Here is a 21,691-nt window from a genome sequence, read left to right as displayed (position 1 = left end):
TCAGTGGCTTGAGCTGAAGATTGTTCCATGCAAGGTTAGCCTTGGTCTTTTTGAGGCAAAAACCTTAAGAACAATCCAGAAGGAAGAACGTGAAGCACAGACAGTGTGGCCTGAACAAGAGGCTTACTGACAGCGATACCTGACCTGTGAGCTTACACATGTAGAATATTTGTACTGCAATGAGTTATCATTGTACATTTTCTAAGGGGTGGATAACATACAAGAGCTTTGCTAGGAAGTGGCATGTAATCAAGTTTAACAAACAAACAACCCCACAACCATTAGCTACTCTCACAGAGGCTCATTAGGTTAATGTGGCCATTTCTATTAAATCTGAGAAGGGTTTGAAAATCAAAGAGATAAGGTTTTTAAACGTTTGTGTTAGCATTTCCTTTGAGTCCCCAAACGCTTTAATGTTAACGGACTCTGCCACATTTTAAAAAACTTTTACTTGAGTTGTGGTTTCACAAGGAGAATCTGAGCCTTGGTTTCCATTCGCTTCTATGGAGAAACTCTCTGAAGTTACAGGCACTACTAATCTCCACCATCCCAACCACCCATGCCACTTACCCTGTCAAAGTGGTTGAAGGAGGCGCGGAATTCATTCATCTGCTCCTGGCTGATTCCTTTGGCATCCCGAGTCAGAATCTGGTTTTCCACTTCATTGGTAGTCCTAGCAATGGTTGTGAGGAGCTGCTCCCAGCCCACTCTGATGTGCTGGAGGAGAAAAAACGATTTCCCACCTACATTTTAAGTTGAGAAGCAGCACCTGGAGACTAGTCAAAATGCAGTAAAGTGATTGTAGACTTGGAAAATGTGCTGCCCAGTAGGGAGAGGAAGCACATGGCGATGCTGGTTGCAGATAATGGGAGTTGTAGTCCAAAACATCTGGAGGGCTCCAGGTTGGGGAAAGCTGACCTAGGTTTTCATTTAAAACAAGGGTAGGCCTAATCCAGCCCACTAGACCTTCCTATGCAATCCACAGCACTCCCGTGGCTTCCCCAGGTGTGTGCACATTGGTGTGGACCATCAGAGAAGTAGGGAGGGCATAATTTTCATCCACCGAATGGTACTTTGGGCGGAAGGTTTTTCCTCTACATGGGAATGAAAATTGCCTATTGCTCCTCAGCACGCCAATCAGCTGTTCTTCCTGATCAAGGTATCCTGCGTAGAGAGGTTTAAACTGCCTGGCACCCTGTGACGGAGAAGAAAACCACCATCACCCACAGCTGATGTGTGGACCAGCCAAGGAGTGGTAGGCAGTTTTCATCCCTATTGTCATGCACTGGAGGTTTAAACCTCCCCACCCAGCTGGCTGCAATGGGGATGAAATCGGACCCTCCATGCTCCTCAGATGGTCTGTGCCAATCAGCTGAGAAATGAAAAAAGAATGATTCACATTCCCATCCTGGCACTGCAGTAGGTACGGAAATGTCCTCCTTCCTAGCTGATCTGCATTGATCACTTAAGGAACTGGGGGCGGGGTGAGCTTTCCACTGGAGCAATGCAGCCCCAAGCCCAGGTTCCCACCCCACATTTAGACAATGCTGATAAGAAACTGCTTCTAACACAGAATTCCTTATTAATTGATTGAATTTATATACTGCCCTATACCCGGAGGTGTCAGGGCAGTTCACAGGGCAATCACAATATAAAAAATATATTGTCATGCTATCTACTTTAATTGGTAATTCTTACCAATTAAACAGCTGGCACGCTCCAGCGACTGCCCACTCAGACTTGTCTGCAGTGTTGTTCCTACACTTTTAAGGTTGTTGCTTCAAATCTGTAACCCCTTATGTGCCAGACAGTCCCCATTATGTGAGGGCCTTATTCCTCACAGTCAAAATAGTCTGTCTTGGCTGCAAACTATGGGCCTTAAGCAAAGGTGAATCCGGTGAGGTTCCAGACTGTGCTACTGAACGTTAAATCAGTCACCCTCTCTGTCATTTGCACAAGTGAAGGCTTTAGCCAAAAGTGTTGTATGTCAATATCTGTACACATCTGCATGGCTAGTCAGTGCTACTAGTTTAGCACCCTTCTCCCCAACATCAGTTTAATCAAGAGCAGGATTGGTTGGCTCAGGGTATTACTCCTTGCATGCCTGGGCTATACCAGCAGAGACCTCCCCTGGCCTTTACCTCCATAGTGTAGTTGGTGTGCTTGTTGTCAAAGATGAGCGCCTCTTGAATCTGTTGGTGATCTCCCTCCAGCTGATCAATCTTTGGTTTGTAATTCACAATGCTCTTCTCGTATTGCCGCAGGTGATTGAGTTGGTCCTCCAGAGTCCCGTGCATCTCAATGGAGATGCGGCCAATCTCCTGCACGAGCCCAAAGGAAATGAGCAGATGAGTGACAAGTTTCAACATGTAAAGCATTTGTCTGCAACTGTTCCCTAAATGGACTAAAACATGCTTTAACCACAGGCCTTGTCATCTCAAGGGGAAAAGAGCTTTGCTTGCAGGTTTTTCAGAGATCAGGTAAACAAAACCGAGTCGCTGGAATAATTCACTGCAGCTCTACTGAGTTAAATATTTAACACCAACTGAAGACCTGCCCAGCTGTGTTAAGGGCTTTCAGAAGATAAATTTGTTTCCTTTTTAGCACAGTTACAAAACTATCCTAATCCCTTGCTCAGTGCTGCTGGTGGGATTAGGTGGAGGTGTCCCTCCGCTGACTGGGGCCATTGCAGAAATCTTCAATATGGCTAAAGCACAGGCTGTTGGGAAGCTATCATTGGTGGTGTTCCCTCCAGTGGTAACTAGTATAGGGCTCTGAAATGATGTATTACAGGTGTGGGGTGGAGGCAGAGCCGAAGGGGGGGGGGGTAGGCAGTGATAGATCCACTGGATCCATTTCAAAGAGGGGAGATGATCTGGCCCAGGAAGAAAACCTCAAAGCCATCCACTGTGCCTAGAAACGTAGCTCAAAAGGAAGTCAGGAGGAGCCCTAAGTTAGTAAGTTCATTTATTGGGTACGTATTACAGATCAGTTATACCTGAACCTAGCAGATCTGGAGCTACACATTGTTTTAAAACCATGTGTATTATGATTGTGACCAGATGCCCCTGCATGTACTCAGACTGTAGGCAAATTTAAAAAACAACAGCCAAACAAATATGCACAGCTGCACGTACAATGTGATCTGAAGCTACAGTCAGTTGTGGTGTGTGTGTTTTAAAACCAATCTGAAGCTAATTCAGATGGAGCAAGTCTGGAACTTGAACATGCAGACAAAAAATGCAAAGCACAAACTATTCCTAAGGCACATCTCAGTTAATTTAGTACCTACTTAATTTAGCATTCTATTATAGAAAGCCACCCTCAATAATTTCTTGTCTAAGAATGGTTTTTAAATAAGAAGTAACCACTGGCCATTGAGTATCTTAAACAAAGAACATGTGTATTTGTGAAGATTAGTAAGGAGAGAGGAAGAAGGGCCACTTTGCAAGTAAAGCTTAGCGCAGATATACTGGCTCAGGGGAGGGGAGGCGGAGATTGCAGCCACTTTGTTCTTCCCCAGTCCTTTAGCTCAGCACAGTGTTGCAGCTAAGCCAAGATCATGGTTAAGCTCTCTCCTTCTTAGCCACCGTCTGTAGCCAAGGTTTGTTCTGGAAGCTAGCATGTTTGCAAAGTCCCAGTAAGTAAGCCATGGTTTGGGTTTTCATGCTGTGCAAAGCAGGCCAAAGAGAGTGGTGACTTCTCTCAGCACAAATCCTTTTCACTGAAAGGATGAAAAGACAATGCCCAACTAGGAGGCTCTTCAACAGAAAAAATGGCAGTTTTAAGTATTAGCAAGTTTTTACCTCCATCTTGGTTTGGATCCAGGGCCCAATGACATTGGCCTGAGCCCCAAACTGCTTGCGAAGTCTCTCATTATGCTGCTGGCGTGCATGTTCTTCCATCAAAGCCTGGTCCCGCCTGGGAACTAGTTGTCTCACCTTCAGCAAATATGAAAAAGCTTAGAAAAATCGAGCTTACTGCTGTTAAGCCTTAATAAACACAAAGCGTTCTGAAGTCAGAGAAGCCAAGTTCTGTGCACTGTTAATCAAAAGGATAAATCCAGCCCTCTTCTGAACAAGTAGGTATTAAAATAAACATTTCCATTTAAGTGGATTAATGTCCACAAAGAAAATTAACACCTCCATATCTATTATAGGTGAGACGCAACATCGGAAATGTCAGCAGATCATCCAAAAGTCAAGATGGAATGCCAATATTTCTGTAAGTGCTCCAAATAAATTAATTCTACTTGGTGGGAGCGTTGGTGACTTAAGTCACCAAGCCGCTCAATAAATATATATTTCACAGGCAGAAATTATTTCCTACAGCACAAGAATAAAACTGAGTTCAGAATTACCTTTTATAATCTGCCCTGTGGATTACTTGCATGCAAACCAAGAGTCGAGATATTACATTGCAGATCTATGAGAATTTCAACTAAGGCTGCAATCCTATGCACCCTTACTTGGGAGGAGCTTCATTGAATTCAGTGGGATTTACGCCCAAGCAAAAACGTCCGAGATTGAGCCGCTTGCCAGAATTCCAAAAGCAGGTTTCCAACCTAGAAGAATAATTGCCAAGCCTAGAAAGCAACTCACGTGGTCCCATTTGCCATTGATTTCCTGCGGGGTGATGGTGGTGTAGGGGTTGGTTCCTGCCATGTTGACATGGTAGGTCTGAACGATTTTTGACACTTCGTTGTGGATTCCTAGAATGGCCTGTCGCTCCTTGTCTGCATCTGGCAAGGTAGCTTTGAACTGTTCATGGGCTGTGGTCAATCCCTGAAGGAAACAGAAAACACAAAAACAATTTTTAAAAAGAACAAGCCCATTCCCCATAATACTGCGTTATAAAACACCAGGATGGAAGAATCTGTGTGTGGAACAGGACATTGGAATAATTTAAACAGTGTCAGGGAAAGACTCTCTTTTCTACAAATGAGAATTATTAAGGCAGGGAACTGCACTGGAGCAGTGGAAAATTAAATTGTGCAGCAATTAAAACTTCCTACTGCATGACCACTGAAGGACACACTGGAAAGATTTTAAGGCAAGAGTGCCAAAAGCACATTTCCTTTTTAGAATTCTTGGAGGCCATTTTCTTACGTCAGTTAGGGGTTGGGCTCTAGCATTTCTGGGTTGCAGGAAGGAATGGCGAAAGCTCCCCTTTGGTAGTAGATGGTTTAGCATAGGAGAAGGTAAAGGAAAACTGAGTCAGAGCCCAAATCTATACCTGTCTATTCAGAAGCAAGCCCTGCTGACTTCAACATGGCTTCTTGTTCCATATGTTGGTGTGAGACTGCAGGCTTACTTACTGCAGGCATTACTTACTTAACTGTTCCGAATACTTGTTTTCTAAAGAGAAAGATGCCTAAGCCCAAAAGGATGGCAAACTCTGGCTCTCAAGATGTTGTTGGACTACAACTCCCATCAAGCCTGACCTCTGGCCATGTTGGCTGGGGCTGATGGGAGCTGGAGTCTCACAACACCTGGAGGGCAAAGGCTCCCCACTCCTGCAGTATATCAGCTGATCTTCAAAGCCTGTTATTTTATTACTTTTATTTTATTATTTATTAAAGTTGTTGAAGGACGACAGGGCAGTTCCTCAATCCTTAGCACAGGGACTGGCTTTGACTAACCAGAGGTGAGAAAAGTACTTTTTATGTGTTCAGGAGGCACTTTTCCCTGCACATTACTAAACATACACCAGGTTTTTTTTTGCCATGCTGCAGAAAACAGATTAAGTTGTTGAGACCTGGAATTAATGTAGCCCTGATCACTGAATCAAAAGGGTTAGGTGAGAACAAAGTGTTTATTTTCGGAACAAGACACATAATAGATATAGGCATGGGAAATGGGAATGTATGGGATTTTTTTGTTTGTTTTTGTAACCATTTCCAGAGGTGTAGTCATGCTTTTGCAGCAAAAATATCAAAGAATCATGTGGCACCTTAAAAACTAACACATATATTATGGTCCTTGAAAGCTTATTGCCATAATACATTTGTTAGTCTTTAAGATGCCATAAGACTCTTTGCTACTTTTGATTTTTGCGTTTCCTTTTCTCTTCTCCTCACTTCATTTGCTTCAGTTTCTATATCTAACAGGCAGATAGAACCATCCAATCTTTTCCACCAGTTTACAGGCAGCTGCTGTTACCTGCCTGAGCTGTTGAGAGAAGGTGATTTATTTCCATTGCTAGAGTTTGGCAGGAAACATTAGTATCAGCTGATATTTTGCACCCTATGAACAAGAGCCAAAGATGAATATGGCTTATCCAGTGAGAGAGGGTACATACCTGGATCTCCTCAATGGTATGGACTATGAAGGTGTCCTGAAGATCTTCCATGGCCCCCTCCATCCAGTTATTGAAAGGGGCAGCTCGTTTGGCATATTCTAGATACAGCTGGTCAATTGTCTCCAGCAATTTTTCTGTTCTCTAGGAAACCCACCCAGATAAAGAAGTTAGGCACCTTGAATTTCTCCCACACTCCCCCTGTCCTGATGACATTTTCTCTTTTGTTACTCATCGCAGTCCTTTCTCCTAGTTTTCTTTTTTTTAAAAAAGAAGCTGTAATTTACATATGTATTTACTTAATTTATATGCCACCCTTCTTCCCAAAGCAATCCAAGCAAAAGACTTAACATTATTGGCGTCTAAAACAGTACACCTTCCCTTTTCCCACAGTCCACAGAACCACAGTTAGGAAGCAGTTTCAAGTTACAGATTTTTTCCCAAGCTTTTTAAAAAATAATAATCAAAGAATTGATCGCAAAGCAGTTCCCAACCATCAAAATAACAGGAAAATCAATTTTTAAAAAATCATTTGATTTATGATACAGTATTTAAAAGCAATGGATAAACCATTGTAAAACATCATAAAAACTAAAACTAGGCCTTCTTGGTAGTGGTGCCAGGCATAAAACTAAGCAGGTCCATCATAAGCCTGGCACCACTACCAGGAAGGCCGTATCTTGCATCCTCATGCAGAAAGCAACACTCACCATGGGAACAACAAGAGGGACCCCCTCTGCTAATGTCAAAACCTGGGCAGGGAGTAGGCCTGGGCGGTATATCAATATATCGCCCAGGACTGGTATGAGCAGCAGACCACGATGTCGGCTTCACTGAGTGAAACTGCCACCCCACTCTGCCCTTATACGACACAGAGGGAGAAACAAGTTGTATATGAAACATATGAAGAAACTTTTACCTCCAGGGCTTCTCGTCGTTTCTGGGTCAGGGCCCCAAGGTTATCCCACTGGTCACATATTTTCTGGCACCTGGCATTGACACTTGGGGAATCGTAATAATCCAGCTCACTAGCAAAAAAAGTTGAAAAAGTGGTTTACCAAACACATTGGTAAAAGTTGGAATCTATTCTTTTTTTAAAAAAAAAAAATCAAACATGTTGAAACTGAATAACCTGCTAATGCTGTTAAAAGATGAAGAATAGAGCCCTGGCTGGATCAGATCAAAGATCCATCTAGTTCAGTATCCTGATACTAAAAGTGGACTCCCACACTTGTTTTTTCGCCCCCCCCCCCCCGTTCTACCTTGACCTAGCAACTCATCTTCAGAGGCATACAGCCTCTGCACACGGATGACAGCTCTTACGGGCTCAGGTAAGCCTTGAGCTTGAAGGCAAAATGAACATATAGATGCAGGTATTCAAATATGGATCAATGACATCTATGCACATCAGTTGTTTAAACCCCTATTGCATTTTGTTAGGCGTCATAGTCAAGAGGTCCCTTTCTCCCCTCACTAGCCTACACCCCTCTTTTTGTGCTTTAATCCTTGTCAATGTTTTCTTTCAAATAAGGGTGCTTCCCTATAGTCTTGTGTCTAAAAAGAACTAGATTTGCCTTTGAGCTCAAAGGGTGTCCCAGGCTTGCTGACTGTTGAAAAGGCCACTGTTTGGTTATGTGTCAAAAGGTGAAGCCCATTTGCTAGGCGAAAGTCGTACTTGAGTTCTTGTGCAATAGCAGCAATCTGTTCCACACGGTCCTGATGAGCAGCAAGATCACTTTCAAATGCCTCGTGCTTCTTTAACAGGGCCTTGATCTCTGAGAGGGTGGCAGTTTCATAATCCTTCTGCTGCAACATTGCCTCTTTACCTGAAGGGGGTGCCAAAACACAGGAAAAATGAGCAAAAGACCAACAGGTAAGGAGTTTCGAGGAAGTTTTGATAGAGTAGCATATCCTTCCTTCCTTCTAAAATAGTTTCATTAACTTCCAATATATAACAATTACAAAAGGGGGGGGGGTTCCAACTTGCCCTCCTCCTCACTTGAGGAAGGATTAATCTAGTTAAATTTGCCCAAATCCAATCTGTGATTTTGGTAATTACCATTCTTCAGGTATTCTAAAGTATTTTATAAAAGAATGCCATATTTCAATAAAATCATCTACATCATTTTTATTAGTCAATGCATGTAATCTTTGTGTTCCTGCTCCATGAGAGGTCTAGAGGGTGGCAACACGAGAACGGGCATTTTTTGTGGTAGCTCCCCACTTTTGCAATGCTCTCCCAAGGAAATTTAATAAATAGAAAGTAATAATAATTAATAACAATTTAATCAAGCTCAATCCTTAAGTTAACGTGAATAAATTTTACCATTAACAGAGATTTGTTGCAGGCTGCCTTAATTTTGACCCATGGGGAAAGCCTTGGATTAAGAACAGGCAATTTTGGGACTGCATAAATTATCTGAGAATTGTAAGCTTCCATATTTTTGCAAGGATGTTCATTTTTTAAAAAAATCTGTCTGCAATTGGGTCCTGTTTTAGGCATTTGGGCATTGATTGCACTCTACAATTTAACACATGCACAGAACAGAAACACCGTATGTGCTAGTGGACACAAAATACAGCTCTCTGAAAATCTTAGCTTTGATTCTTTAAAATTAAAACAATTCCCTAATGACTAGAAAGACAGGCTTGAAACGCCAAGTGGATCTTAGAAGCCTAGAGATCAGCCAAACAAGATCTCCAGGAGTCCCAATATCAGTAACCCACGTGGGGAGGAGAAGTGGTTTGCCAGGTGGGTCAGAGGTGCTATACTAGCTTCCTGGCAGATGGGTTGCTATTGTCTACCAGGAAGGAGAGGGCCAAGGTGGCAGGAAGGTTGATGCAGTGCAAACTCACTGACAGAAACACCAGGTTAGCGCTGCTGATGCATCTGCACCACGCCTACTTCCGGCTGCCTCAGTCCTTTCCCTGTCCTTCCTCCTGATAAGCGATAATGATTCTCCTGCAGGGAAGCTTACATAGTGGCTGTGCCCCCACTCAGCAAGCTGCTTCTGGTGAGAAGTATTGCTCTTTGGTGTTAACTAAAGCAGGGGGAGGCAGATTTCCAGCTTGCAGGTTCTACCTCTCTCGCACACACAAGCATTTCTGGTTTCTCTTCTAAGCTTTATTCATTGCTATTGAGAAACAACTAAAATTCAGAGCTGCCCAGAGATCTATTCATCATCAATTCTCCCTTCTACATACCCCAAAAAATAAAGTATGAAGAGCATGCTAATTTACTAATAAAGATGAGAATTTAGGCTACCTTGGCACAGCTCATCATCATAATTCGTAATACTAATGATGCATGGATTTATTGTTACACAGTGCTCACAAAGCCCTGCAATAGGACACATTTAGGATCTGTTTTACCGTCTGTCCAGGATTCATGAATGCAAGCTTTTTGCCGGAACTTCTCAGCCAGGTGATCCAGCCGTTCCAATCTTCGGATTTCGTTCAAAAGCCACTCCTCGTAGCCCTTCTCAGCCTGTTCTAGGCACCCCCATGCATTATTTATATCCTGCAGTGATCAAAGCAGAAGCACAAACAGGGTCAAGGAAGGATGAGCAAGTTCAGAAGAAGGGAAATATTCTGAAACGTCCTCAGATAGTTTCCCCAAGCTGGCTGGCGAATGGCCTGTGCTAACTGAAGGTCAGCATCACACCAGAAAGAGATGTGAAAAGGAATTTCCAAGTGGGCAAATAATTTTGACAGAATGGCATCTGCTTGCCAGCATCATTACACTAGAGCACAATGACATTTTAACAGGAAAAGCATGCAAACCACTGGAAGGTCCACAAGCAATTTAGAAAACAAGTGTCTGCAGAAGCCTGCCACTAATCCATTGAGGAGGGCTAAGGCTCTGGAGCACCAGCAGTCCTGGGCATGGATGGGCTGCAGAGCATGGCAAACTGCTAGGCACACAGCACCAGAACCAGGGACAGTAGGAACTACAGGCAAGGCTTAAGCTAACTAAGCAACATCTGGGGAGAGCAGTTGACCTGGACAGTTGCTGCTGCACCGATCTGCCACCTACCAATGGCAGCAATACTCCCTACTCAGCGCCTGAGGGCCCCAGTCCTGCCACTCACCACCTGGCCCAGGGCGGGGCCTGATGGGCTTTATAAAGGACTGCTGCCGCTGCTGGGCAGAGAGGGCTCCGTTTTGTTTTTGTTTAAATTGCTGCTATTTTTTACCTATGTCATTTTAAACTGATATTAATGCTGTATTCTTAGTTTTAGATTTATGTGGAAATTGTTTTCCTATTTGGTTGTGTGTTTTTTTGATGTGGTTTATTTATTGTTTATGACTTTTGTAATTATGTAAATCTTGTTGTGCTGTAAGCCGCCCTGAGCATTGTTTTTTAACTGTGGAAAGGCGGCGTACAAATAAAAAATGATGATGATGATGATGATGATGCAAGAGGTCTGTTTTCTAGTCGCTACCTCCCTGTCCTCAGCTAAAAAGCCAGCTCTCTGATATGAAGATGTGCAATATGATATGAAGATGTGCAATCCTGGAAAAGTAGTGTACTTCCTACTGCCTCTGGGACCAGTAGTGAAAGAGGTATGGAGTTGAAGAAGATTCGGGATCTGAGAATATCAGCAAGGAAACGAGATCAGGAACAGCAGAAAGAAAGCACAGCCTACTGGGGCTTTTCTGCCTCTATTGACACCTATCAATGCAAGGAGTGGCCCCTTCCTGAGATGATCAAGTGGAAGGATTTCCACTGCCTTCAGGGTCCTTGATGCCCCAAAGTTTCTGTGTTGATGCAGGGGTGAGTGGCTCCTGAGCAACAGCAACCTGGGACACCCATAATAATCATTTTGCATCCATGTTCTATAGCGGTTGGATGACAAGAACATGCTGTCAACTTGCAAGAGCTATACCATTCATGAATGGTTATCTCTGTGGACCACAGGCTGTGATGAGAAAGTCCATTAAATACCAGGATGGGGTACATGGGCCACTTGAAAGTGTCAGCAGCCGTACAGCATGTACCTAGAAAACTTGTCTTTTGCTCAGACCTCGGCCAAACACACTCACCGATACCATTTTCCCTTCAGAAGGCATGAAGGCTGGCCTGTTGCTAAGCCGCAGCTTAGTCTGCAACGTATTGAAGTTGATTTCCAGTTGGCACTTCTCTTGGACTTTGGGAGGCTTGTGAAGGCGGCGGTAATCTCGGAAATCCTCCAGTTTCTGCTGCATGGCCTGCATGGTGTTCTCTGGAGCCCGATTCTCCAGCCAAGGTATGGTGCGGCGGATCCACTCCAGCAACTGAAAAAAAGGAAGCAAGTCAAACAAAAAAGCGGGAACTGTGCTAAGATTAGAAACCCATCAGTGCTGACATTTAACAGGGACAAGGGTTTGATTTTTTGTTATTTGTGGTTATAGTCCTACGATTATCTTGCCTTTCATGAATGTAATTTTATTTGACAGCAAGGTTCAGCAACTGGCAGAAATCTAGTTTAATAGACTTGTATGTTTGTATGTGTTTTCACACTTTGCATCTCTAGACTTTACACTAACAAGCATATTTATGGGCATGAAACCTCAAGTAAGATAAGCACACAATCCAGCTTTTAATTTTCAACGGGGCTAATGAGTATTTCTGCATCATGCTTCTGAGTTTATTTCCGCTGATTTTTGGTGATGGACCAATTCTGAGGATAGTCTTCCCAGGGCTGCATATATTCCTAGCCCTTGTGGCTTTTGAGTTAAGTTCATTTTGTGGTGGTATTACTACTACTACAATTGGGTTAATTATAGGTTTCCTTTGACAATTTCTGCAGTAGCATTGGAGTTAATTTAACATTTTTGTTTTGCCCATGCCTGCTGCCACCACCTGTAGGCCACTATTCCACTCACATGTCAGGAGCAACTTCTAACTATCAGTTAATGCACTCTTTCCTATAGCCTAAGTCATCTGTTTCTTTCCCCTGTTAGTGTTTAGTTTCTTAGCCCCAGTATTATGCAATGCTATTTGGTTTTTAAAAAACCCCAATAATAAATAAATAAACAAACAAACAGATCACTAAAGGAACATTACTTACATGAGCCTGAAGGTCACACCAGAGTGAATTTAACATGACTATAGACTCCTGCAACTGCATACTTAAAAATATATGTTGCTTTGATATCTGGGATCCAAAACTGAGAAATATATAGGTCCCATAGTCGTCATCCCCAATCTGGTGCCCTCCAGATGTTTTAGACCATAGTGCCCATCATCCCTGACTGGGGTTGATGGGAGTTTATAATCCAAAGCATTTTGAGAACAAGGTTGCAGAAGGATGTTCTATGGAATATCTATCTTTCCATTTCCACATAGCTGTCAAGAAATTGAAATCAGGAATACCTACATCACTGGCCAACTTCTCATAGTCTTCCATTAACTGTTCATTCTCTTGATTAACTGCCAGCACCTTGCAGATACGATTGGCTGCTGTTTCCGCCTACCGAAATTTAGAAAGAAAGAAAAATACATTGTTAACAAAGATGTTTCCTTCAGCTTCTTGATGCTTTTAGGAAAGGCACAGTCCACTCTGTGTCTAAGAGAATGTAACTGGTCCAAATTTATCTCCACATTATGAAGATTTTGAAGTGCTCTTGCTATCATTTCTCTTCTGGGAGTTTTGATGTGAATGTACACTTGCAATGCCTAAGAGGTTTTTTACCCTCTACACTTGCCCATATCCATTTACGTGCACATCCATATCTATGCACATCAGTGTCTGGTATGAGATAGAATGCATAAAGTGGAAAATTATTCTTGGAACAAGTAAGTGCCTATCCAAACCTTCTCCAAGATCATCCTATAAAACTAAGTGAGGTAAAAATCTAACCCCATTTGTCTCAATGGATCAATGGTTTCCATTTTGCTTGTAGAATAACATTCTTCCACCTCAAACGATCAATGTTTTCCATTTTGGTTGTAGTTATTCTTCCACCTCTGTTTTGAGGTGCTACAAGGAATCACTTCTCACGAAAACTAACTTGCCCCTGAAGAAAGTGTGAAGCCACAGGTCTACTGTTGACATCTATTCCATACATATCCAAATGTTCAAAGCTATCAAAGTGCTCTCATATGAAACTGTAGCTCTGCTGTGATCGTCTCACACTCTTAGGTTTTGGAAGAAACATGAACTTCCCTTAATCTTACAAGAGTTCTCATTATTACATATATTGTACTAGATTTTTTAAAATAGAATAACTGATGTATACTTTTAGGGATTAACGCCAAAGGCAGGATTGGGTTTGAGTAGTCTACAGACTCATCCCAACCTGCCAATTCAGCCTCAAAGTTACATGAGGGCAGAGGGCCTAAATGAAAGAGCAGACTGGGGGCAGCAGGAAGAGAAATAAAACCTGAGGTCCAAAGTTGTACTGCTCAACAGTCCTAAGAGGCTACAAAACTGTCCCTTGTCTCTTTCACTTGAACTGCAACAATATCCACTGAATTATTTTTCAGATCTTCAGAGGGTAGCAACATAATTTCATTTTTTAAAAAAGCTGAGCCATTGCTTGTTAAAACTTTGAAACCCTTTTTCTATTTTCCTTTTAGACTTCACTGGAACTAGCAAAAACAAAAACAAAACCAGCCCTCTAGTGCAGCCTCTAGTGGTGTCCTCCAGTTTGATTTGGACAAAAAACAGGGGAGGGAAACTGTTTTCATCTCAAGGGCTGTGTTTCCTTCTGTAGGCAACATGCCAGCAGTGGGTAGGGACACTCAAAACTAGGTAGAACAATTTTACCTTTGTACAGGAGGCTTAGTTTCTACATCCACTTAACACCCTCCTCTCTGTCTTCCAGCCACGCCAACAAGTCATTTTCAGAATCCAACACCATTTCCCAGTCAAGCAAAAACTCTCAAGGAGGTCGTGGAGTAAGACCAGAGAAGTGGTCTGGCCTTGGGAAAGAGGCTGTCCTTGAAGAGGGGGGTGTGCCTTCAGGACAATCCTGCATTTCACCCCCAGGCCTGAGGTTCCTTGCCCCTGGACAATGCTGGCTCCGGGCTTATGGGAGCTGTAGTCTAAAGCATTTTGAGAGCAGCTGGTTAGAGAAGGCTGCTCTGGCCCAACATATCTGAGAAGCCATCTCGTTCTACGTGCCTCATCACAATCCCCCAAGATGGATGAAATCATCTACCTGCCAACCCAGGACATCTACAGCATGGAGACATTTTTTTCCAGCAGCTTCCTTGCTGAGTTCTTGTAGTGAAAGTCTTAGTATATTTCAAAACCATTCTAAGAATTCCTTTACTTTGGCAGAGTTGAGCATTCTGAGCATCTTGATATAGCTATCTTGGGCAGATTTAGGGATGAAGCAGAATAAAAATATTTACAATAAATAAGTAAATAGCTTTTAAAAACCCCTGCCAGGCTATCCCATCGGAAGACAGGGAACTTCCATATCACAACTGCGAGGACACTGAAGCAGTTTCCTACAATGCTGATGCTCACATTCAACACTAAGCTTTTGGCTCCAGAGAAGATAAACCAAAATGACAACATTTACCTTTTTTTTTTTGTTTAGGGATGTGTGGGGTTTAAAGTAATAATAATCAATTATTTTTATGCCAAGGTAAGCTGAATTCTAAAACATTATGAAAATTAACTGAATGTGCATTAACTTTACTTTCTCATTTTGCATATTTTTTTGTATCGACAAATCACAGAACTAGAAAGGGCACTGAAGCACCATTCGCTGGTCTCTAGAAATCCTAAGATTTTGGGCTTGCACAGAATTCTGGAGCAGAAACAACCTGCTTTTATCCACCACTGAAAGGACTATGCAAGCTTTCAAACTGAACAGGCCTCTTTTAACAAATGGGACACTTTTAGCCACTTCAAGTTGGCAGCACTTGAACATTCACAATATAAATTGTTCTCTTCTGGTGCTGTAATTAAATGTATTATATTATACATGTGAATTGCAGAGGGAAAAGGTTGTATTATGCGGCCACTATCTGACATCCCTAAAGTACTGATATTAAAGTACTGGTAAGTTCGCTCTACTAAGAATCTTGCTATTTTCCCTAAAAACTTGCAAGTACAGAGACTTATAACTTATTTGGGTGATTTGTTCCACTGTCCAGTAACAAAAGGGGTATACTTTCATTAATGGGTCCAAAATGTATCTTAAGCAAATACATGCCCACAGTATTTTCCTATAGGCGACTAGACTGTTAATCCCAGATGCTACCCACAGAACAGGTAAGGCTAGATAGTGCTAATAATGCCTCACCTCTTTGTCTCAACATTAAGAAAGAACAGCATAGATATGGCTCCCTATCTCCCCTGGTGTCTAAATGAATGAGTGAAAGGCTTAATATAATAGGTATATAAAACAATGTGGACATTTGTCTTTTCAGCACAGATTAATGATGGAATCCTGAAAGGCTACCTATCAAACGGAAGCTTAATCAAAATACTTGCCTATAATTATTTCCAGGAATCTCCTTCGACAGTGTATTAAAAACACATTATTTAAAACCATCTAGTAATAAAAACACTCATGCAGTTTAGTGTTATTAAAGTTGGAAGCAGTTAGGGCGGGGGGAAGAAAGCAAATGGACCAAAGCAAGTATATGTGTAGAAATACATAGACACACACGCACACACACAAAATCATATGAAGGAAAAGCAGCCAGTCACATACACGTCATGGCAGGCTGGGGCCCCTGTACCTTTAAAGACTCAGTATAAGAGAATGAAAGAAGCAGAAAGTTGATCATGTGACCTCCCCTTCAGGGCTGGTAGCAGTAATGAGAAATCTGAATGAGAAATGGAGCGACATCACAGTAAGTCACCTTGTCAAGTAAGAGGGCAGAGCTTGAAAAGACACTCTGTGCTCCTGGGCAAGGCCGAAATGCATGCTTGCTAATCACTCTACAATAGCCCCAGATTTGGACTGCTACAAAGGGACAGGGACCCTAACTCCTCCAGGTCATGAATTCATTGCTGGGCTGACTGGCTAGCTAGCTGACAGTGCATTCAATTTAAATATATATATATTATAAAACTTTGGATTCTGCTAAACTTGAGATTATATATTCATCTTCCGACAACTATCCAGATGTTGTGCAACTGATGTTCTCATTTTTATCTTATCAGCCGTTTCAAGGCATCAGGCACTAGGCCCCACCACTGAACAAAGCTCTTGGGCCCCATTCTAGAACACTACAACACGGAGATCCATAGTCTATGCTGTCTGATAGATATATATTAAATCCAGAGTAGCGTTACACAATTTCAGGGCAAAAAAACCTGGAAACATGGCCTTTGAGCTAAGTTTGAAGACTCCCTGCAGAAACCCTCATGTCCCAGATTTTCTATAAGCTTGTGCTGAAAGGGTAATTAGTGAATTAAATGTATTTTTTAAAAAATACATATTTAGAAGGTCTGCTGTCACTACCTATTTTAAAAACTACAAAATATGTCCTTTAGTACTTTCAGAGAAGATGCTTGTAAATATTGGTGACATCTGATGTTGTCTGCCTGCTTAAGCAACAGAAATTTGCTTGTGGAGAAGAGAGGAAAGAGAAGCCCCATAGCAATGGTGGATATCCTTTCACACTATGTTGCATCTCATTCAGTATGTAGAGTTAGGCCCAAGGGAGCAGGCCACAGTGAAGTCAGTTTTTCAGCAGCTAACATGGCATGTCAGTAACATTTGAATTAGGCCCCAGAACGAACATTTTCAACTTAGTTTGCAATATTTCAGTTCAGCTTAGAGTTACACCTGTGCCTGAGAACCCCTGTGAATCTACCAACAAATATGGGATAGGAAAAAGTTAGGAATGCAATGTGACTGCAGAATGGAGAATAGGATCCACGAAAGAAAACTTTGTGGAATGGTTATCTGGTTCAGTAAAGGAGAGTTTTGTTACATTACCAGCTATCCTTTTCAGAGTTTAATTGCCCAATGTGTGCCCAAGGAGCCTGGACTAAGGTCTGTTTTCCCCTTGGCATCTTTTACTCAGGTATAGATGCACGATGTCAATGCCAACGCTAATGACACACGTGTGTTTGAATCAAAGCTTTCCCACAAAATGCATCTAAGACGTGATAAGAACCAACAGAAGCCAAATATTTTTGCAGACGAGTACAAAATGTCAAGGGAGGATAAATCCACTGAGAGATGATTACATAGATAAAAAAGCCGTAAGGGTAAGGGGACACCGTAAATGGTACGAGGAGGGAAAGCAACAGAACTACCGGCAGAGGAAGGACACAGATGGATGGGAGCAAAGAGAAGCAACGTGGGGCAGAGAAAAAGTTAAAAGGTGTATGCAGAGACTGTGATAATCAGTTGTGGCATCAAAGGCTGGCTGTGTGAAAAAGATGTAAGAGAACAGCCATCCCAACTTACACAAATCACTAGAGTTTGGCCATGAATCAATAAGTAAACTGAGCCGGAATTCCATGAGCTTGGCATCTACAGAACAAGACATTCTGAGGTCTCCCATTGAGAGAACACCTGTCAAAGCAGAAGTGGCCATTTATATATATCCACGTAGACATGACCAGATTCCACTGATGGTAAAGCAGCAGCAGAAGCAGCGGAGGGATTTTGTTTTTATGGCCACATAAAGGCTGAATGGCAATTTTCTGACTTCACTTGGAAAAGTAGCTGCTCGGAAATTAACGACCACCGTTGGTATACTGCCAATAATAACGGAGACCTCTTGCTTATAAAATAAACCCTGCTGAACAATTGGTTTTAGGTTGCATGAATGGGGAGCAATCTACGCATGATGCTCAATCACGCATAGCTTTTTTTGAACATGTTCTTAACTAAATCCAGCTGCAGAAATTACAGTCTGGAGCAAAAGATTAGTACGGAGGAAAATATCAGAGAACTTCTGCAACTGAGCATCATTTGGAGTTTTGACCTAGGTTGTTTAGCCCTATAGTAATTATTACTGATGGCTAAAAGCAACTCTAGAGCTGGGTCTTTAAAACACTCCCAACAGGCTTAGCATTGCCAATGGTGGACCAGTGTTGTATCAGCCACCAAAAATGACTGAGAACAGAGCGCTCTAAGGAAACCAGCACCCAGCTGAAACTAGCAATGCACTTTCCAATAGGAAGTCATCTGATCTGTCAGCAAAGTATTGAATATATTCTACAATATTAATTTGAACCAGTAGGCTGCAACTTGGGTGTTCTAGGCCAGAAATATTGTCTGGGGAAAAGCAGAGAGACCCACTACATTGGGGAAAAAAAAATCCACTGAGTTCTCAACAAAGCTAGAGAGTGTTTTTTTAATCACCCAAGATGCTAAGGAAGTTGTGTCAATATTAGGTAGCTCAATATGACAGCCAGCACTGGATTCCATACCTCTAACGGTTTAGGGTATCTGCCTCTAAATTTGGTGGGCGGGAAACAGAAGGAAGAGGAGGGGGTTTGTTAGGAGTAAAGTCTCACCTTCTGCGCACCTGAGAAGGCGTGGTAGTAACATGAAACATAGGTCATAATGGCCTTCTCATCCGGCCTTAGCGTGCCTATAATATCTGTGCAAAGAAGGAGAAGAGGTTGAAAGAATAAAGTAAGAAGCAGCACACAGAATAAAATAAAACAGTCATGGGTGGTAAGAGAGGGGGAAACTTCCCATCATGCATTGCAGGACAGGCCAAACAGATTTCCATGCGGAGAGCTGGGAATTCGGATCAGAACGTGACCGGCAGGGTTGGCTTTGTGGAGTCCTGTGGCACTTGTTCCCACCTCCCCATTTCAGCTTTGGTTTCCAAGCAACCAGCCTAGTCCACATTGCTTTGACACAACTCCACAGTCAGTAGCCTCAGCCCACTTGCAGATGGGCAAATCTAGCTTTATCTGGGGGAGTAAACAGCCAGTGCCATGTGCCTGTTCTACACACAGGAATAAAGTAGCTAAATTTCGATGAAGACACTATATAGAAGTTAAAAGGCATGACAAAACCCAGATGCAAGGCAGAGAAGATCTGTTCTTGCAGTGCCAGTGCTAGACATCTTACTAGGGCTGTCCCATGTGTGTTTTCTGAGCATACAGCTCTTCCCCTTGTGCTGTGGGCACAGCTAGCAGATATTCCATCCATAAAACTGCAGATTAAAAATGGATGTCTTTTTTAAACTTCAGCTGTGTGCATTGGAAAAAGATGTAGAGTAACCCCTTGCCTGGTACAGTGGATTTTAAGGTAACTGCATCGTGCAGTTGCAGTAAAATGACAGAACGCCAATGGAATGTCACAGGGGAGTTCTAGAAATGCAGTTTACATCTGAAGTATTACCATACTGCTCCCTGTTTCACTTTAGAAGACACAGACATGCATATCTGTCCATTTAGGCATGGCTTCAGTCTTGATTAGTCTACTTTCTATCAGAGTGCAAGAGTGCATGCTCAGGATCTCTTAAAAATTAAGGCATAATCTGATAGTGCACAATTGCTTAAGAACATGAGGAGTACCCTAACTAGAACCAACAGGTTCAGCATTTTCTGCAAGTATCCCAGAAAAAAGTAGGTGCTCCACAACTTCTATCCACCACCATCTTAAGCTGTAGCTAGTGAAAGGTTAGCATTTAGTCTACTTTTGAGGGAAATGACATGACTTCTGGATCCACTTTCAAGCTTCGGCCTACTTACACACTTACTTGGGAGAACACCTTACTGAACTGAGAGTGACTTAACTTCTGAGTGAACAAGCAGAGACTTGTACTGCACAACCCATTTGCTCTACGATGAGTTCTCAGATACCAAAGAACAGTTGATTCATCAAACTGCAATGCTCTGTGGAAACTTCCTGTTTGGGACATCCTGTCAGTAATGTTTTCAGAGAATTTGGCAAACAGAATGCACATTTTCTGTTCTGCGGCATCCAGGTCTTATTTCTTAAAATTATGCTGTTTCGCAAAATAAGGAGGCTAAATTGCACAGCAGTGTTGCTGATCAGCAAAGCAATTCAGCATGGATTAGCTGGCATGTAGAATGTTATGATGCTGGATCACTATGCATGACAAATTACTATGCAAAATACTCCCCCTGCCCTGAGATTCAGATCTTTGTGTCCTGTGGATAAAAGCAGAGCTCCCAATGCCATGAAAGTGACCCGCTGACTTGCACCAAAGTACAGATCTGCACTACATCACTGACTGTGAGATTGTGTTTGACCCCATCTGCACCCCCAAAATGATACATACACAGAAAGCCATTTGGAGCCAACAAGCCAACTCTGCCAAAAATAATAATAAAGATGCCCGTAGCTAGATAGGAGAGAGAGAGAAAGAAAAAAAGGTTTGGACATTAGCAAGAGGACCAGGTGCTCTGTGTGGAGGGAGCTTGGAATCCTGCGATACCTTCTGGGCTCCTGAGAAGGCGTGGTAGAAGCTAGAAACATAGGTCATGATGGCCTTCTCGTCAGGACGGGCTGTTCCAACAATGTCTGTCAAAGAAAATGTGAAGTTAAAGAGCATATCAACTCATGGGACGTTAGCAAAGCGAGATGGATCACCAAAAGGTTATGGGGACGCCAGGTGAGGGGTGGGAGTGACTATTAGAACCTACGCATTCTCTACATATAGGTCTTTTAGATACTTTCTTGGAAGACGATTTCCCCTCTTGGTTAGGGCAATTGTCCCTGTCCTCTTCTCCTTACCACAAAAAATACATATTCTTGATGCAAGTGCCCAGTAGGACATAGAAGAATTGTGTGTGCTAAATTGAGAAGATGAAAGACAATCTTAAGCTGCTGTTTCAGTGAATGATAGCAAATGGCCACCATTCTCAATAGGCTGTTAGTCTGAGTTTTCCAAACATCTAAGGAAAGCAGGTGCTTATCACCTCGCAAGCTCAGGCCATGTAATGTTTTCATAGTGTTTCCTTGCTGCTTTGAGGATGATAATGGCGGTGGAGAACAATAGTTGCCAGAGCACAAAAAGAGAACCATATTGCCATGCACCTAACCATCTGCTTCTTCTGTGAGCTTTCATGGGACCTACATTTGTCTCAGTAACCTGTGATAGTTCAGTTTGGTGGCAGATCCCAAAGGATAAGAAATGCCCTTTGTAAAATTCAGAGCCAGCAACTTTGGGAGTCCATCTGAGGCTACCTGCTGGGATGAATTCGGTCTTACTACCTAGCTGCATCTAACACCATACTATGCATATGAAAGAAGTCCTGATAAAGATGATTTTTTAAAATAAAAAAAATCTAGTCGAATACACTGTCCTCTTTAGTTCACAAAAGCTCCCTGGATAGAGGTAATGAGGAATGGACAGAGCATGGCCAGTACAAAATGTTCTCCCAAATTTTAAGGGGGGAAAAAGAAAATGTCACGAAAGGGAACAGAGCAACAAAGGCAACTTGAAAACTGTGGATTTCAGAGCCAGTGTAGATTTTCAAAATGCAAAAGCAAC

The 21,691-nt window shown here is 42.4% G+C and overlaps 1 protein-coding gene across 8 annotated transcripts in view; it reads right to left on the bottom strand.

Moving 5' to 3' along the window:
* The window catches only part of ACTN1 (actinin alpha 1), an 88,918-nt gene that overhangs the window by 6,679 nt on the left and 60,548 nt on the right, over positions 1–21,691 (bottom strand). For 4 of the 8 annotated variants that reach the window (XR_014527025.1, XM_083506838.1, XM_083506836.1 and 1 more), the window contains exons 8-18: positions 20,633–20,718; positions 12,660–12,752; positions 11,344–11,574; positions 9,670–9,817; positions 7,973–8,123; positions 7,217–7,325; positions 6,301–6,441; positions 4,602–4,784; positions 3,807–3,941; positions 2,142–2,321; positions 571–717 (exon numbers count right to left, since the gene is read on the bottom strand). Coding sequence is in view for 6 of the 8 variants with exons in the window: in XM_083506838.1 (XP_083362964.1) it covers positions 571–717; positions 2,142–2,321; positions 3,807–3,941; positions 4,602–4,784; positions 6,301–6,441; positions 7,217–7,325; positions 7,973–8,123; positions 9,670–9,817; positions 11,344–11,574; positions 12,660–12,752; positions 20,633–20,718 (1,604 nt within the window). In the remaining 2 variants the exon portion in view is untranslated. Of the gene's footprint in view, positions 1–570; positions 718–2,141; positions 2,322–3,806; positions 3,942–4,601; positions 4,785–6,300; positions 6,442–7,216; positions 7,326–7,972; positions 8,124–9,669; positions 9,818–11,343; positions 11,575–12,659; positions 12,753–18,728; positions 18,815–20,632; positions 20,719–21,691 lie in introns of all 8 variants that reach the window. The other 4 variants (XR_014527024.1, XM_083506839.1, XM_083506837.1 and 1 more) reach the window with 2 other exon arrangements.

The sequence above is a fragment of the Podarcis liolepis genome, assembly GCF_965112155.1.
Source record: "Podarcis liolepis genome assembly, chromosome: 1".
Lineage (NCBI taxonomy): Eukaryota > Metazoa > Chordata > Lepidosauria > Squamata > Lacertidae > Podarcis > Podarcis liolepis.
Note: the sequence above shows the minus strand (reverse complement) of the source record. Positions and strands in the feature narration are given on the sequence as shown.